At 34.1% G+C, this 19,194-nt stretch overlaps 1 protein-coding gene across 7 annotated transcripts in view; it reads right to left on the bottom strand.

Annotated features, from left to right (window-relative positions):
- PPFIA2 (PPFI scaffold protein A2) overlaps positions 1–19,194 on the bottom strand; it is a 289,459-nt gene that overhangs the window by 76,728 nt on the left and 193,537 nt on the right. For all 7 annotated transcript variants that reach the window (XM_023932782.2, XM_023932720.2, XM_023932737.2 and 4 more), the window contains one exon: positions 17,183–17,257. In XM_023932782.2, the coding sequence (XP_023788550.1) occupies positions 17,183–17,257 (75 nt within the window). The remainder of the gene's footprint in view (positions 1–17,182; positions 17,258–19,194) is intronic.

Raw genomic sequence — 19,194 nt, 5'->3', positions numbered from 1 at the left:
TACGTCTGTCTCAAGTAACAGAAAAAAGAACGGCATAATTTCATTAGCACTGTCTAGCTTTTTGCACAATCAGTAATTTAATATTTGTCGTTTGTTTTCTGAATAGCTTCACTCACTTATTCTTTATGGTTCAAACAGTTCTCAAATCAAATAAAAACTACTGAAATGATGGCTTCCACCCAACAAAATTAGCCATCAATTTCTACTAAAAGATACTTTCAGGTAGATGAAGTGAGATACTTCAACACATACATTATAAAATTATCATTGATGTAGAGAAACTACATATAACATTTAAAAAAAAGTAAAATCACAGGATATATTAGCAGGCAACAATATATCACTATTTTTCATATGATAATCTTTTGTTGATCCATTAAAAAACAGATATCACTATGCATTCATTTGAAATATCACCTCTATCTACACACATCCTTAACACACCTTTAGCTGAATAAGAATACTCTAAACACCTGTGAAAAAGTTGTCATTTTATCACATATTTTTCTTAGCCTCTACAGGTCTTTAGGTATCACCACTCTCCAGGTAAGTAAATAAGAAAAAAATCAATTTCCCCTTTTAGACAACAGTAAAATAAAATAATGCAATATTGTGTATCATTATTTGGAGGGATTTTCTTGATTTTTTTTAATGTTTTGGAACAATCACTTTGCCAAAAATCCACCATTGTTACACATTATGGTTTCAATGATTTTATTACTGTAATGAATGCAGAGCAAATATTTACAGGAACAACAAAGACTTTGAAGTCTGGCACATTGCAGAAGTTTCAGCTCTTGGGTAGTCATAAGATAACAGATCTAAACTGTGAAAAACCACACAGATAATTGTTTTCATACTTGTTCTATTCTTGATTTAATGAATACATTAAGGCAGAATTAGTGCTCCTAAGGAGGCATGGAAATTCTTCAGTGTCTTAGAAATAAAGATAAATGTTTGCTTTTTGCTTTGTTGAAGCAAAAGTTTTTAATTGCTATAAAGCTCCTTCTAATTACTTACTTTTTTTTTTTTATTTAACTTTCAATAATGTGCAAATGTTTTGCAAATGTGCTCATTTAATCACTGCACCATTTCTGTAACTTTTTAAACAGGTTGCCAAAACATGGAAGAAGGGTTGGTGATTTGTGTGAAGACACAGATGACTAAATTTTTCCTAGGTAGATGCCAAAACCTCTTAAATTCTAATGATCATTACAATAGCAGACAGCAATAATAACAGAGATGTAGGTAAGAAAATGATTGCTTGCTGCAGATAAAAATTTTTAATACTATTTTTGAGAAATGTCTGTTCTACTGATGCTTTTCACAGACAGCTTTCCAAGTACCTACATACTATCTAACCTCTAATGTTAAATTCCTAATGGTTTCTATGCTATATTCTTTCTTTTGGAAAGTAAAAGGTAATATTCTTGAGGATCGCATCATAACTGCTGAAAACAAATCAAACTACCTCTTCCTCCCCTGCCCCAAGTCAGATTCATAGAAAATAAATGTGGATAAATATCATTATTCTATTTAGGATTGTTGTACCTCAAACTGGACAATCATCCTAAGTACTGAAGTCCAAATTGCACTTTCTAATTTATGATCAAATACATCACATTTTTGTCCTTATCAGCTTCTTCTTCTGGATCTCAAATGATTATATTCCAGTTCTACAGTCACAGACATTATAGACTATTTAGCACACTTGATCTTGACCATGGTAACACCTTTCAATGAGACTCTAAACAAAAGTAAAATTTCAAGTCTCTCCATATTAGAGAAAGTCTAAATTTGGCTCTCTGCTTTCTGTGCCATTCAGCAGAACTGAAAAGTTCTTTCTGATTTTTGTTTGAGAAAAATAAAGTAAGTTTAAGAACAAAATGTAGGGTATTACTTTTCTAGTTGGACCTTTCTAACTTTTGTAGCTTAAATCCATGAAAATACTTCCTAATCTGAAAAATATTCCTTCAACTTGTTCTTTTCTCCCAGGCATATTGACCTTCAACATTCTTCCCACTTTTGCATGTTAGTTTTATGACTCACAAGGCACATGAAAACCTTAAAGAATTTCCATTGATTCTATCTTCCAGATATCAAAGGTACTTCAAAACAAATAACACAGTTTCAAAAGCCCTACTCTGTCATAATAATTCTGAACATAATCTTATGCAACCTCTGCCTTTTTGTCTTAACTAATAAATAATTTCAACATTCCTAAAACCCACCTTTCTTAATTTAAAATTTTGACAAATACCTCCACTATACTACACACATAAATTCCTTCTAAATTAGCAGAATTTGTGTTCATTATCTATGCATGGATCATGTGTTTTTAAATGAAGTTCGGATTCAGCAGTTCAGACTCAAAATTTGACCTGGTATCCATTTCTGTAAATGGCCAAATCTGCATATCATGCCTATACACTTAATAGACTGAATCCAGGTGTTAAGGGAATATTGATTTCAAATATTAAAATACAGAAGATGAATACATAAGCCAGTACTGATCTGAAGAAGTACCTGATAGAGCCGTACCCATCAGCCATGGTGGTGAAAAGGACAATGTAATAAGAGAATTTCTTAAGGAATAAAGGTAACATGAGATTACAAATCAGTGAGCCATAGCATAAATTCCTTCTATTTAACAGGGGAAACAGTCTGATTGATAACTATAGTAGGACACTAAGATATAAAAACAAAAGAAATAAAAGATTCACGCCGTAGATGAAAAAACACAAAACTATGAAGGATAACTAAAAAGGAAAGGAGAAACCAGCACGCAAATAATGGCAAAATATGAACTGGGTTTATTAGAAAAAATGAAAATACACTGGAACACAGAAGCCATATATGAAGATGGAGTGGATTTATTCACAGCATAAAGTCTCTCATCAGGCATAAAATGAGGCAGGGAAAGCACTACTCTACATGTTTACTTTGGATATATTAGAAATTAATTACTTCAAAATTATTTGAGAGGTGGGAAATCAGAGTCCATTTCTAAATACATAAAATCCTAAATTCCCAGGTACCTCTGCTGCTGAAACTTGAGTGGCCATTTTTTATCTCATTACAGTTTCAGTCTTCCGGCAATTAACTGTACTAGGAATACTTAACATACTTCTCTATGTAGTGATAGGACAAAGCAGGATGCCCTCAAACTGAAGGAGGGCAGGTTTAGCTTAGATCTGAGAAGGAAATTCTTTACTTCTTATAAGGTTCCAGTGCTTCATCAGTTTATGAACAGGTTTTCCCGAAAGACTGTGGACTCTCTATCCCTGGAAGTGTCCAAGGCCAGGATGGATGAGGCTCTCAGCAACCTGGTGCAGTAGAAGGCATTCCTGCCTGTGGCAGGGGAGTTGGAACTACATGATCTTTAAGGTCCCTTCCGACTCAAACCTTTCTATGATCCTTTTCTGAGATCCTTTAAAAGCAATGAAATTATTTTAAGCTCTTGAAAAGCAGTTTTTCATAATTTTTTCCTAACTTAAACCACTGAATTCGTTTATGTCATCTTCCAACATTGAAACAAGTCTCAGTATGCGTTCAGTGTCATGGTCAAATGACCTGCACAGGACTGATGATTGGCTGATACACAGCATTTGAGAGAGAGAGAGAACACAAGATGCTCCTCAGGGTATCATAAATAGCACATTCTGATTTCATGAACAAAACTCATAGATACATACATACAAAGTCTTTTGAAACAGTAGATAAAAAGGAACCTCCATGAAGGTGACTTTAGTTTTTAAACACTTTTTCCATTCAGCAATGCAGGTTCTGAGCTTTACAACCAGGTATGTTTAAAAAGGCAGATATAGAATTTGTGGTCTATTTTCACAATGGCTAGGAGTTAATATATCTATGGAACATACAGCATTGCATTCAACATTAGCCATATTTCAAGGGAACAAAATAAAAGAAAAAAGTCTTTTCAGACTGAAAAAAAAGTTTGGGAGGCAGAGAATGAAATAATCAGCCTTAACAATGAACTTTGAGCTCACTTTGGGGAAAGAAAAATCATTTATTTTTTTTTTTTTAAACTTAGTACCTTGTCTTCTCCCCCTGGCAATGATGTAAACCAAAAATTTTCAGCTAAATTTTCAAGTAGGATTTTTTTAGCACAAATTCCACTTTTAAACTAAAGACTGACAACCTCTCAGCTAGGTTTATTTTCAGGTTTATGGGTTTATGCCTGGAATTTCAGTGTATTTTATTGCTATTTAGAGAGGAGCTTTCTAGGAACTTTACACAATTGAGTACTTAAAACCTGTTCTGACATATCAAGAAAAATACTACTTTATTAAAATAAAAAATTGTGAGGGTTATGAGTAATACATATTTTCAACATATTTACATAATGAATTCTCCCTTCATTGCTATGGAGAAATACTAATTACAGTGAGATCATCCTCATGAGGCAGCCTTGGAGATCAGACAGTAGTAGAAAGTCAGACAGAATGAAAAAAAATGAAAACAAATCTTGTGTTTGTGGATAGGTAGCACACCAAGCCAGAGACCTCAGTTACACATCTTTTACAGTTTAAGTCCTTATCTCCTATGCTTCAAATTCTGTCAAAGAAAGCTAAAACCTCCTGCTTCTACAGCTTCTGGTTATTTTATTCTTACAGTCTTGACATTGGTAGTGCTGTCTGCAATCCAGCTTGCATGGTGGATAGCACTGTCAGACTCTGCCTTCATGTCGCTGAAGCGATGTAATGAGTGACAACATGCAAAACATGCAAAAATGACTGGAAATGCTCTGAATCTGCGGCAAATTGCTAATTTTAAATGGAAAACACGAAAATACGAACCCCATGGTCCTTTACCGTTGATGGAGAGTGCTTGTGATAACCCCTGGCAAGGCCCTAGCGATCAGTGTTTTATCGACACGCCTGCGGAGGCCAGCTGTGCCGGGGCCAAGGGCGCTGTGGTCCAGGGCCAGCGTCCAGCTGTGGCACTCAGGCGGCTGCAGCGGGGACTGACCCACCGCAGGACCTCCCACCGCCCGCCTGCACCATCGCTGAGCCCTGACTCCAACACGTCTGGGCCAGCAGGCAATTCTGTACTTTAAATACACTAACATTTCAGGCTGGTAATAAGGAAATAGGGTTTATTAGTCTTGGTTTGTTATGAATGGTTACTGGGTAAATACCTGTTTTGTGCTATTACACGTACTCTAGAGCAGGCATGGTTTGTTTCTGTGGTAGCACTTCGAAAACAGAACAGGAGAAATTTAAAACAATGACGCAGGTGCTATTGTGAAGAGTGTCAAGACTTTTCACAGATTACCAGGTGCATTTCAGTACGTTTTCTCAGAAACCCTTATCAAAGTAAACAAAAATGTACTTCTTTTAATTTGTCACAAAATTTGTATGAAATAGAACACAATGGAAAGAGCTGTCTTTCTAGCACAATAGGAAAATAGTCACAAGTATCAATTACATGGTTGAATTATATCGTGAATTTGACACCTGCTGACTAATTTCTCTTTTCTTTCTTTTCCTTACCAAGATCAACAAAATAGTAGCAAAACTACTGTTCTTTCATTATTACTCTAACAAACACTAGTTTGTTAGAGAACTAGTGTTCAAGATTTCTGGAGTTCATTGATAGGGTCTGATTTCCAGATTGCCAGTGCTGAGGATGAATTTGGCAGAGACATTATAATGTACATAGTTTTCAACAATATACAAATTATTGAAACATGTATACATAGTGTGCATGTATATATTTAATATTTGTGATAATATATACACAGATATTTGTGCCTCTAGGGCTTTATGTAGTTGTTCTTAGTACAAAAAGCATTTAATTGAAAAGTAACCCTGTATAACATATATAATTTAATTTGAAAAATACTGCTCAGTTTGAAAAAGAGTGTTTAGCTATTTGCACTGCAGATCTGTTTTCCTCTTTTAGTTACACCAGTATATGTCCTTATGAGTAAAAACAGTCTTCCCCAAATGAAATTTTGTATTCTTTGTGTGTATAATGTCACCTAGAGATTTGAGATTGTTTAGATTTATTTTGACTGGACATGTCTGTTATGAAAACCACTATTCTGCATGTATATTTAGTTTTATCACATTTTCCTACACAGTGTATCTGTATTAAAATCACTATCTCTGCTACTGATTGTAGAAAACATGAAAATATACAACAGATAGATAGGATATTAAAAATATCCAGAAAGGAAATGAACCTTATCCTAGAACTACAATTAAACAATATCAAAGCCATGATCTGCATGTACAAACTGAAGTAATCCCAGTTTAAGCTTCATTCCCACTCTGTTGAAATTGAATCTCAGTAGAGTAACAGTCTGTATTTCAAGAATTAAATGAAATGAAATAAATAAATTAAATAAAATGAACCCATTTAATTTTAGTCAAGACCTCAATACTTTTCTTACTGGTAGTAATTTTTTTTCCCCAGGTTTCTCCAGTGAAGATCAAGTATAAGGGCTTCACTGATACAAATTTTATCTATTTTTTTAATAACAAAGCACGTGGAACTTCTAAAATAATGTTTTTATCCTAGGTTTATTGCAGAATGGAATCTAATATGACAGCCTTTTCTAATGTAGTGGAATGATACATACGGTTTCTTTTTCCCCCTTCTTTTCATAGATCATTTAATCTACATGATTAAAGGTGTCCAAATCACACTCTCCAGGTGCCAAGTTAAGCAAGCAGATCCATTTTCTACAGATTGAACCAAGCCAAATCCTCTACAGCTCCTCTTACAATAATTTCACCCATACACTGATGGTCCCCATTAGTATAAATGAAGATTCTTTATTATTTACTAATGTTGATGTTTCCTAATCAAACCCAAAATATTTTTTTACACTTTTGAATTCCAAGTAAAAATATTTCTATATTTATTTCTATTACAGGCATTTGATGGCTTGTTATTTGCAACTCTTGCTAGTTAATAGAATTAAGAATTTGCTGAATACTGTTAGAGCTGCAGGTGCTCTGTAGGCTTGAGATAATCCAATAGGAAAACACAAATGACCCATTTTCTGGTTCATATGTTAAAAGAAATATTGATTAATAAATATGAACCTAATGAAGCTTAAAGTTGATTTTATTAATTGACCCATGTCATTAATTTAAATATTTTTATACAAATTCAGCATGTAAGGCCTATCAATACAATTAAAATTATTATGGAGATTAATAAGCATAAAAGATACTATGATCTTGTTATACTATTTAAAATCTGGTTTGAGAGTTAGTATATGATCTTAAAAAATATTTAATATTTAAAAACGTTACAGAAAAATGAATAATCATTCCAAAGAAACACATTGAGGAAATGTTAAAACAGTAGATTATTCCAACAGATTAAAAACAAAGGATAATAGGTATGTGTTTTGTGTTTTCATCAAGATGGATCTGAAAAAATAGTTAATGGTAAAGAATAATTTTGTCCTGAAGTCCTATACTGCAAGTCTAGTTCTTGCAATGAAACTGGCTTCATCTGCTTGAAGGTCTCATTTGACAAATGTCAAATAACTCCAAAATTGACACAGACAGAAAGTTAAGCAGCTATTTTCTGAAACCTGAATTCATACCTCCAGTGCCAGATAAATGCCATCCATTTCAAAGTTTATGATTCCCAAAATAATAGACTAAAGATAAATGATGTATTCTTTCTGATGCCTCATGAAAGGCACCCTGTGAATACTGTGAGCAAATTAAACATTAGACATTAAAATTTTCACAGATGTACTTTATACACATGATAGTGACCTCTACAATGCATGTCAGCTAAGCACACCCATGTGCTGTGCTCTTCCCTCTAGGAATTCCATGTGTTTAAAATAAGGCATTTGTTAAAGAGACTTTATGAAATCAGGTCTCGTGAGGGTTGCATTCCATTGATTTGCAACCATTGAAACAGATTGCATTAAATCCATTAAATTCAAACCAAAGTTATCCTGGTGTCTAAATTCATGCTGACTATGAGCAAACCTAAACTAACCATATTCAAGTAACTTTCCAATTTCATTAATCTCCTGGAGTTTTCAGGTGTGTTGGCAAGCAATTGTGAAATATGCTCAACCACACATCTGGCTCATATGATCACTGTGTTCTCTCAGCTTGTATTTCTTTGGCTGCTGTGCCATTTCCTCTTTCTCCCTTTTTTTCTGCTTCAGGTGAGGAACGTATGGTAAATCAGAAATCCACAAAATTGTTGCTGGAAACTCAGAGCTTTCCTATTTTGTAATTCCCTGGAATAAAGCAGAGGAGATCTCTATTTATCAATCTCTGAGCATCTTCTTCAGCTTCACAGAGCTCTGTCATATACTGATATATTTGTTTGCTTTTGTGCAGAAATGTCAGGCAAACTCAGTGACCCCTCTTTACTGATTAATATAAAACACTTTACAGACTCCCAAAATAACTCAAACTAGCGAGATGCAGAAAACTGTCCATACATGCTGATTTATTGCAGAGTGGCTGTGTTATTTGATGATGAACACTGTGTCCTACAGTCATTTAGGTGCAGGACCTCATGGAGAGCACTGTCCTTCCTTCCTGTCTGCAGTCCCAGCCTCCTTTTCATTAGGAAGCCAGACATGGAGCTGGGATGGGGGGACATGTACCCAGAATTTAACTCCCAAGCATGGAGCTAGCTACAACCCAGTGAGTGTGATAGGGCTCATACAGCTTACCAGGATTTGTGCAGGGTCCCAGAACAGCCGTTGTGTGACAGAATGTGCACCTGAATAGATGCCACTACAGCCATCAGCTGTCAAAAATCAAGTTATGCAATTTAGCCAAGTCTATCCATTGATACTTATAAACCCATTAACTACTGGATCACATCCTGCCTTTTCTGCTGTAGAAACAACTAACCAGTGATCCCAGCTGAACTAATCCCATGCTTTTAGGAGCAAGAATACTCAAAGAGTATCAAATAAGCCTGAGCCCTCTCAGGTACTTAACAGAGCTCTGGTGGTAGTAAAAAGAATAACTTGTTCACCACATCTACTGCACAGGTCACTGTGCTACCTGGGCTTTACAGGAATGCTGTCCACTCAACAATCAGGGGAACACCATGACACAAATTTGTACTGTTAAGTGCTACAGAGCAGGAATCATGCTTTAGTATTTATATTTTCCCCACAAAATGGCATCCTGCTCCTTTACTGGAGCTCTGCTGGGAGGACTGTAATGCAGTAATAATTGTAGTAAAAATGTGCAATAAAAGAACTTCAGTATGGAAGTCAAGACTGAATATACTGCTACTAAATAAATTACTAGATATTTATATTTCTGCAGCAATCTAAATTGCAGTTAAGATTTGGCCACAGCTTTTAGTGTATAGAAAAATACAATCTCCCCAAAAGCTAAAGTCTGAAGACTTAGGCTACAAGTATTAAAAAAATGAGAATATAACATTTAAACAGAAGAACAGTGTGAGTATTCTTAATAGAATTTGTAGATAGACTTCTTATTTTTATATTACAGTAGTGGCACCTGATTTGTTTTCACAATGAGCAATCTATAAAACAAATGCTTTTAAAACAGAGACACATACAAAAAAATATACTGGAATAGGTTTATGTTCATTTTGATGAAGATGCTAATCTTATGGAAAGTTTGTGCTTCAAGGTCTAAAGGAAACTGCAACTTTTTAATCTCCAGTCATCATTTATTCAGTAAAATAAGCCATTAAATCACCCAAGTTTTTAATCTTGGGGGACCAAGGTTTCATTAAATCAAATATTTCTGTCAGACATAAAAATGAAGTAGATTTGAAGAGATTTGCAAAAAATATTTCAAGCATCAATCTCACTGCTCTTTTAATGTATATTTAAACAATTGCTTCATAGCTGCACAGCAGGTTTTGGAAGAAGTGTAAAGAATGAGGAAGTAGCAAGTCACAGTTTGATATTGCTTTACTATCCTTTGCCATGCTCCCCTAAGCATTATTTTACTAAACTTAAATTTTTATTTTCCTTTAATGCAAATAACAGCTTACCATAGTTTAAGAGTAAAAAGGCTCTTATTGTCACACAGGGATGTGTCATAGCAAAAAACTGAGAGGCTGCAATCAATCTCAGGGTATTTTTAAAAGAAATTGAAGTGAACAAAACTCTACTCTTCAATGATAAATCTGTGACACTGGGATTTACCCTATTCAGAAATATTGATATAAAAAAATCCCATAAAGAATTTTGCAACTAAATAAAATGAAGAACAACTAATTAGCCATGACACAAAGTTCTGAAAAAAAAAAAATAACCCCAAACTGCAGTGGTGATCCTTTGTAGCCAGAATTTTTCATCTCAGTGCGAGGGTCTGAATCCTTCCTTAACAGCAGTAAAACTCTGAAGCATTAATAACTTGGAGTTTTAGAATATTTAGAAAATATAATCAGAAATATAAATTGTCTTTATGACATAATATTCAAAAGAATATAAAAATATATAGAAATAAATATACACAAGCTAGCAAAACATTCAATATAAAACATTTTATTTTATTAATTATTTAATTATTAAAATAATTATTTTAATTTAAATATCAATAATGTTATTAAAATTATTCATCACAATGTGTGATTAATCACACTGTCTTTGTGTGATTTCAGCTACATGTTTCCTTAAGTGCTCCATGGACACGTGAGCACAGACCACAGATCTTTTCTTACAAATTGGTGTCTTCTAAAGAACACATAGGAGGCATTCGAATTAGACAAAAAACACAATGCAAAATGAGAACATGACATTGGTACTTTAGAATTTTTTACAAATGGCCACACACTAAATGGAGGGGAAAGAGAACACAGCATTTCAGAATATCTTTTGAAAACACCCTAAGACATTTGGGCAACAACACATTTCCGCTCTGCAAATTTCAGCGAAGAAGACCAAAACTGCTGAATGTATTTAACATCCAATTTCTGCATTGCATACACTTCACTGTGGTAAACACATAAACAGGGTTAAGTCACTAAGATTTTTGTATAAAAATACTAATATCTGCAAAATTATTATCTGCTGTCATGGTAGAAAAGATATGTTCTTTTAGTAGCCATGAGCTGAAGATTTTTCTCTGTGGTAGAAGTTTATGGAAGTTGTACTAAGAAACCACACTTGCAAACGCAGTAGTGACGTTCACTTCAAATATGTCAATAGAAATTATTGTTCTTCAATTGCTCTCTGGAAATGTATTGAATTCCAGAGCTATTCTGCTCTGTATTTTAGTGAAACACAAAATTAGTGAAAAAAAAGTGATGGCAAAGCAAAATCAATCCTGCTCCACTCAATATTCACAAAGGATTTTAGTGTTTTTTTTTTTTCCCTCTGAGAACTAAGATTAGAATTAATTGAGGACATAAAATGAAATAGTTGTGGCAACTTAAATGACTATTTCTTGTGCTTAGTTCTTTTCCACTTTGTAAAAAGATTGGGCAATGAAGGCTGTAGTGCTGCTGTATTAATTTTCAACCTCTTCAACTGCCATGCTGCACATACTAATTCAAATGTGTAGAGAAATAAATTAATGCTGTAAAGCATGTAATACAAGAAATAATCACCAAAAAAAAAATCCTAATTTTTTATCATTGCCACATTTAAAACTTAAGGGCAACAATAACTATCTGCAGAGGTAATGTTTAATTAGATGGTTAAGGTTAAAGTTAGATTAAAAAGCAATTATATATAGCATTTAAAATTACATTTCAAATCAAGATATTTTTAATTATGTGCAACTTAGCAGAAAATATATATTTTGCTACATTTATATAGGCATTTAAATTAAAGTTCAAACCACAAAGAGTATCTCTTCAGAGTCAGACCTCTGCAAACCTATAGCTTCTAAAGAAATTTAAAAAAAAATTAATATGTAGGAGAGAGTTCAGAAAGCAGTTATTTGAAGTCACACCATTCTGAGAAAATATGGTGAAATGAGATACTATAGAGGAACTGTGTTTCAGATTCTTTGCAAAAATATGTATGCCTCAAGTCACCAGAAACAGATATAAATCATCTGCCTGGCCTTCAGAAAAGTCCCTCAATTCCACCCAATTTCATTCAAAGTTTTGATATCCATAATTTCTGAAATTTGGACTCATGAAATTTTGTACAAACTATAAGTTCAAGAAATGCACATCTATTTTTCCCAGGAAACTGTTGCTTTTACAACAGTTTTACTCCAGAAATCACTTTGAATTGTATTTACACAGGAAGTCTAAGGCCACCAGGAAATCCCTGTAAAAAAATGCCTTAGCCTAACTGGAAATGAAAAAGCTAGGCATAGAAATATGTTTTCATATGCAACCATGGTTAAAAAGGACATGCCACATTTAGCTAAGAATTCACTTTGAAATACATATATAAATACATTAACTACTACAGAATATTTCATTAGCAGCAATGACACCATAGTCATGTCTGCAGCATCTCTCATGGTCAGAGCCAAAACTGTAGCAATTTTACTGCAATTTTTACTGTGTTCTTGATTTGCTCTGAACAGCAGAATTTTGGCAGGTATTTTGAAGTTCTTTGCCGAATAAGTGGTTACATTTTCTGCTGTCTCTGTATGGAACATAAAGAATTAGAAATTTCAAACCATCCTGTCTTTCCAGTGATGTAAATAATTAATGAATGCTTTCATAAATGCTATAAAATTAGCATTAGGGTACCCTAATAAATGAAATAACCCATTATCACGAAGAAACCCACTGCCTAAACAGGAGAATGTATGCAGTTATATGAAGCAGTGGGCTATGATCCAAAACTTCTGAAAGATCTCTGAGTGCCCCAGGAGCTAGATTTAGCCTCAAAGTCAAGAAAACTTTTGCAGAAGCAATTGTAACAATGAAGCTTTAAAATGAAGCCTGAGTGTTTCAAAATATAATTTATGTGTCAGTTGACAGAGGCAATAGAATGTTATTTAGCATTTGGAAATAGCACTGGCAACTGGAACAAATGCTGAGGAAAAGCATATGGTAGTACAGTGATATATACAGTCAAATCAGTAGTTTCTGTAATTTAATATTATGCAGTCCCAATGTTTTCTGGGTTCATAAAGAGTATCTTTGAGGCAATAAATGTAAGTAAAGCTATATTTTTCATGCCACAGTTTCTACTAATGAGGAAAGATGGAAAAGCCAGCATATTAAGTGGAAACAAAATAGGGTTTTGGAATGCCACTTAGCATATGATTCTTATTAACACAGAAAGATGTTGCAAGAGATGGATAATTGTTTAAAGTGATCAGGAAAAATAATTATGTGCACATTAAGCACAGCCATTAAGAAAATAATAATTCCTGTATTGTATTAACTATGTATAAAGCTTGATTTTACAAAACAAGCCTTGGAAAAAAGCTTTAACAGTTGTTTGGTTTGTGTTTTTTAAAACTATTTGTTGAAGGCTCTGGGAAAGAGGGAGATCTGTTACTTGAAATTGCAACAGTTTTCACTTAACACTGCACATTGCTGCAGAAATGGATGTAAAAGTGTCACTATGGGTCACGGTCTATAATCTATATACTCCTCAGCTGTGGAAGATGCTAGCACTTGGGGTCCTGGGAATATATGGCACTAATAACTAACCTTGGTGGGCTGTTTGCATGTGTATAGTTTAGCACACTTTTAACAAAGATTCACATTTGTAATGGTAATAAGAGTATTTCTAAAGCTGCAGAACAAAAGTAGTTATTTTGTCGGTGTTTTCAACATGAAAGTTAATTCCCATTAAGATCATGAATGACAAAACTATGAAGATAAATTCACTTCTCTTGCCAATGAGACTCATTTTTCTCAAATTAGTGTGTAAAAAGGAAGCTAGTTAGCAGATCACTGTTCAACTTTGCAAGTATTCATACACTCACCGAAAAACATCACATTTCCCTTGAAAAATATTCACAGAACACTATTATACCACTGAGCTTTTTTACTGATGTTCCACTTGCAGTTTGTCTAATTGCTAACTGCAAATTATAACCCTCAGCAATAAAAGTATTTGGAGAGACCATAGGTTACACGGAAGAAGATGAGAACCAGCATAATTTTAAAAGCACCTAAGGGGTAAGCAAATGTTTTACAGTAATTTTAATTAAAAACAGGAGGTAAATTTCTCAAAAAAATTGCTAACAGTATCTTCTATTCATCTTGTCTACAACAGACATCTCCTAGTCATGAACTAGTAATGGCTTTGAGTGTAAACAGAAATGAAAAAAAAAAATGAGGATGAACATGGAATTTTATTACTGCAGTCATCTTGCCCAAAACTGTCTGCACAAAAACTCACTAAAAGCAATTTAGTTTGCTGCTACGTACAATGGCCCCTTCCACAGCCACTCATCAGCTGCAACAAAATAAAATATATAGTCAAATAACCTTTCCCCCTAGGAAAACATATATTTAAAGAATTTTTAATCCTCTCTTTAATAAAATACAAGCTTTAATAAAATATAAGCTCATAAGTTGAAAACCCTCCTCTATCACCCTTGTGTAACTACATGTAAATATTAGTTACACAAGCTGAGCTTCACCAGCTGGTCCAAATGTCCACCCTATTGCTCTGGAGTTTAGAGTTCAAGGTTTATTACTGTTTCCTATCCAGTATTAAGTGCTTTGCAAGACTGTTAGCAGCTAGAGCTGAAATCAGCTTTGCCAGTCACAGATTATTTCACTCCCTTTGTTGTGTAGGTAATTGTTGCAATGCAGTTAGGAAAAATGGTATGACCCAAAGAATGCACCTCCGAAAATGCAGAATTGCAGATTTCTTTCCCTTATCTTGTTATCCCCAGTTCTCCTTACTGGTTGTGTGAATTCCCTCCACCCCTTTCCCCCTGTCTTCAAAAAGGAGTGCTTATTGATACCTCTTCCTCTTTCCCTCCTGCTACCTCACTCCATAGGATCCCAAGAAATAAAGCTGCAGCTGCCATCTCAGCAAAGGGAAAGAGCTCGTTTTTAGGTTCTTTGACAATCTAAACTATCTCCCCCTATCTCCCTGGCTGCTGCTGGGTGGATAGTGGTGACAGAGAGGCAGGGAACATAAGAAATTATAGCAGGTAATATGCCAAAAAGACTGTTAAATGAGAGCTTAGGTACCACCTAATGATGGAAAATGATGGAGAACAGTTGTTCTCTCCCTGTTTTGTTTTGTTTTGTTTTTTTTAAATATAAGAATAATTCCAGTAAATACAAGTGTCTGAAATTTCTCACTTCTGCTGTGTTAGAGCCACAGCCACAAGCTTTCAGGCATATACACTTCTGCTACTTTTTATCTGATACTTGTCATATACCTAAACATAATTTGTTAAATCAGGGAACCAGCTTACTGTCATCATTTTATGTTTAGACATAGCCTGAATATAGTGCACTCTTAGAACAAGTATGAGAAAATGGATATGAATGAAAATACTAATTCTCCCAGGAGAACAGACATCAAGACAGGACTACAGAAATTACTGAAAACCATATATTCAATTCCCCTAGAAACTTAGCCCATTTGTTTTTATATATAGTACAATAAATTTTTAGTGTTTAGTGTTTTATTGCCTGGGTATTCACAGTGGAATTTATCATACAACTAGACTTAAATACTACAGCGTTCTAATTAATTTTGTCTTAAGTAACTAATTGTGTGAAAATTATCTGAACTCTTGTTCAAATGCATAACTGTTTAAAAATAATTCACTTGTTCTCTTCCACTTCTCTTCCCATTTCACTCTTTTTTCATTATTATTTAATTGACTTTCAACATTGTTCAACATTTCTAAGGATTTGGGGCAAGAAAAATCTACGGAAGTCCTATTTCAATTTAATTTCATTGTGCATGCTTTTATTCTTTCCTGTCAAAAAAGTTTAACTAAATTTTTAAAATTCTAAATAGCAAGGCAATTCTCTAAAGACCTGGTCCTATTTCCAGTGAAGTGAACTTGGATTTAATTGGATGATGAGCAGGAGGGATTGGAGGAGTGCAATGCATCTCAGTTGGCTTGAATGACCAAAAGGACTGCTTGCTATTTAAGAAATGCTAGTGCAAATAACAGAATACACAACATAGTGTAACTGTATTATTTGAACACAACTTTTCTGAAACCTTCTGAAAGAAGAGTCTTATTTTTTAACAGATAAAGTGCAGTTACTTCAGAGAGCAAAGGCATGAATCAAAATAGCCTTTAATAGATTTGTAATTTATCATACTTAAAAAAAAAGTACTAATATCTTAATTGAAGGTCCTGCTTTTAAGAAGTAACTTTAAGAAAGTACGTTTTCCAGTTTAAATTAGTTAAAAAAACATTAGGAATCTCTACTTTACATTATCACACATTATTCTGAATTATGGGTATTCCACTTTTCAAAAATTGTTTGGTAGCATTTGAGGTTCTCTGTGTTTTCTTTCAGTTTCTGTCTTAACCCTGAATAAAATGACACCAGAAAATGGTCATAATCCAAAATACTTTTAATCCAACTAAAAGCACATCAGGTGGGTTCAGAACATGAGGGGAATGGTAGTCACCAGCAGACTCCATTTTTTATATTATCTGGTCTCAAAATCACCTAAGATGCAAACTTTCTTTTCCTATGTGTGTAGTGTAAAGCTGTTCAATACAAATATGTTTTGCTGTTCACCCTTTCAAACAAGAGAACAGTCTGTAAACAGGAAAAAATACCTCTTGTCCAAGTTCACAATAGTTACATGGCACCACAGTACACCATGATACAGTTAAAAGGGAAGACACAAACCTACATTTCACCATAATCCTTCCTTCATTAATGAACATTTATATAATGAGTATATATACATGTGTGCACGTTTTACTTAATTTTATAGTAAAATGGAAATTCAGGTTATTGAACTGTTACAGTGTCTGACATCTGACATTTGTTGGTTCACTCATTTTTCAAGTTTAATAAGAAATCTGGGAATCTGTCACTAGCTCTTGGATTTTGGCTTGCTCACAAGGGAAGAGAAGGAGGGAATAAATTGGTAAACAGAAGGTTGTGTTAATCTTAGCACCACCTTAAACAAGCCTTACTGAGAAGCTTACTCAGAATGTAATTTTTCCTTTAGTTTTGTTTGTTTTCTTCATTGAGGTTTTTTCTAACAGCTTTGAAGAAAGTGACAGGGAACACATGGGACAGAGTATTAGAGAAATTTAATCTCAAAAGGGGAGAAAGTGTTTTATGTTACCTCCTGGTTAGCAGCAGCTAGTTCTTCTTCCAGTGCAGAGACTCTTTCTAAAGAAACCCTCAGTCGTTCCCTTACCTAGAAGAAAAATCAAAATATGTGCAGTAACGTAATTTCTATTAGTCTTTAAAGATTATATAATCTGCCATATGCTCTACTGTATGCCCTGCCACTCCACTTGCAGGCATGTGTGCTGCACCCTTGCAAGAGACATACTGTGTAGTAAACATTTAAACCTAACTATAGGAAAACTTAACCCATTAAAATAGGTGTCAAACTTTAAATGCCACATGGCTGTTCCACAGTCTGCCTGAAATTTTATGGAACAGCCACATGGCTGTTCCACAGTCTGCCTGAAATTTTATGGAATACACAGCAAATGAAAATATTTTAAGACCACATTAGGTATAAAACTTTCACAAACATCTTTTACAAAGGATAAAGAACAAAACATTTGCAGATGTTTTAAATTCACTCCATGAAAGATAACTAATCTGTTTATAGTAACTGAGTGCAATAAATTCATAGAAAAATAACTTGTAGCATTGCCTTCAGGCCCATATACTAGAAATCTTTTATATCATCATGCCTTTGTTTCAGTTTTGCAAAAAGTCATAAACAATGTATATACTCTCATAAGCAGAAAAATCTTCTGTGTTTGCACCAGTTTCATAAATAACCGAATCTGTTCAGAAGATTATGATCTCAATTATAATTATTAATATTTTAATTATTGATAAATATTGATTATTAATATTTAATACTAAATGTATCTGAAGACACATTGAGAACTGGTTTGAGTGCCCTGGCTCATTGTTAGCTCGTGTAGCTCATGTAACCTAAGCCAGCAATGTAGCTGCAGTAAAACCAAAGGCAAATCAGTCCTGAAGTGACCTCCAGTGCTGTGTGTGACTCTCTCCTGACTGCTAAGGGACCCCTGTGACTTCCCTAATTTACAGAACTTCATTAGGCACCTCACAATAAATGAGTTTATAGCCTGGCTAATCAGTCCAGTATATTTCTTTCATATATTCTTCATATATATTTTATATATATTTCTCCAAGTATATTTCTTTCCATGTTCCAGCTATGCTGCAGCAATGCTGTTCCAGCTGCTGACCCATGGATGTTTAAGGCTATTAGCAATGTTTGTAGGGTAAGGTAGCATACTCAATTAGACCAAGAGATGCAGCTGGAAAATTATGCAAAACAAAACCAGTCTTTCAAACTTTCAAAACAAAGAAGCATGACACGTTTTCATTGTTTTCAGATCCGTGACAAATACAGGAGATCCCTAAAACAGTTGTATATATACTAACGCTTTCATATTTTTTCCAGTGATAGCTCTTAGTCTAATAAATATTACTTTTTTTACACAGTTCATTTTTATTTGGTACTGACTGAAATGAGGTTTTGCTTACAGATTCACTATATCCCAAGAATGGATTAGACTTCAGTAGATGAAAATTAGTTAGCAAAACTATAACACAGCATGTTCAGTTGACTTTAAAACTGACTAAATCTAAAGATGAAATACATATTCAGGAAGCAAACACTTAAAACTATTCACCCTTTTTAACAAATGCAAATAGAGTTTTTATGCAGTACTTTGAGGCTTTTGTTCCTCTTTACATAGTTTATTTAAAAGTAGTGAGGGGTGTAGACCTGTCTCCAAGAAGCCTGATTTCAACTTCTCTAACCACCATGGGAGCTGGTGTACAACAACTTTTTAACAAAAATCTCAGATTAGATGTGAAAAATTACAATCTTGTTTCTGGCTTCAATGCCTTTGGCTGTTAGTGCTGCCTTGGGACAGGATGATTAAGAGAAAATTTACAAGCAGGCAGTTGTTAAAAGCCAAAATGAAATACAATGAGTTGGCAACTTTACTTGAATTTTTTTCTGAAACCTTCATGTATTTAAGTCTTAAGAGTGTTGTATAAAGGAGAATGTATTTTAAAAAATGCATTCTAGTATTTCTTATACTGACATTCACTTTGAATGGTACTAGAATT

This window comes from Cyanistes caeruleus, chromosome 4 (assembly GCF_971803275.1).
Source record: "Cyanistes caeruleus chromosome 4, bCyaCae1.hap1.1, whole genome shotgun sequence".
NCBI classification, from domain to species: domain Eukaryota; kingdom Metazoa; phylum Chordata; class Aves; order Passeriformes; family Paridae; genus Cyanistes; species Cyanistes caeruleus.
This window is presented reverse-complemented; position numbering and strand designations above follow the sequence as displayed.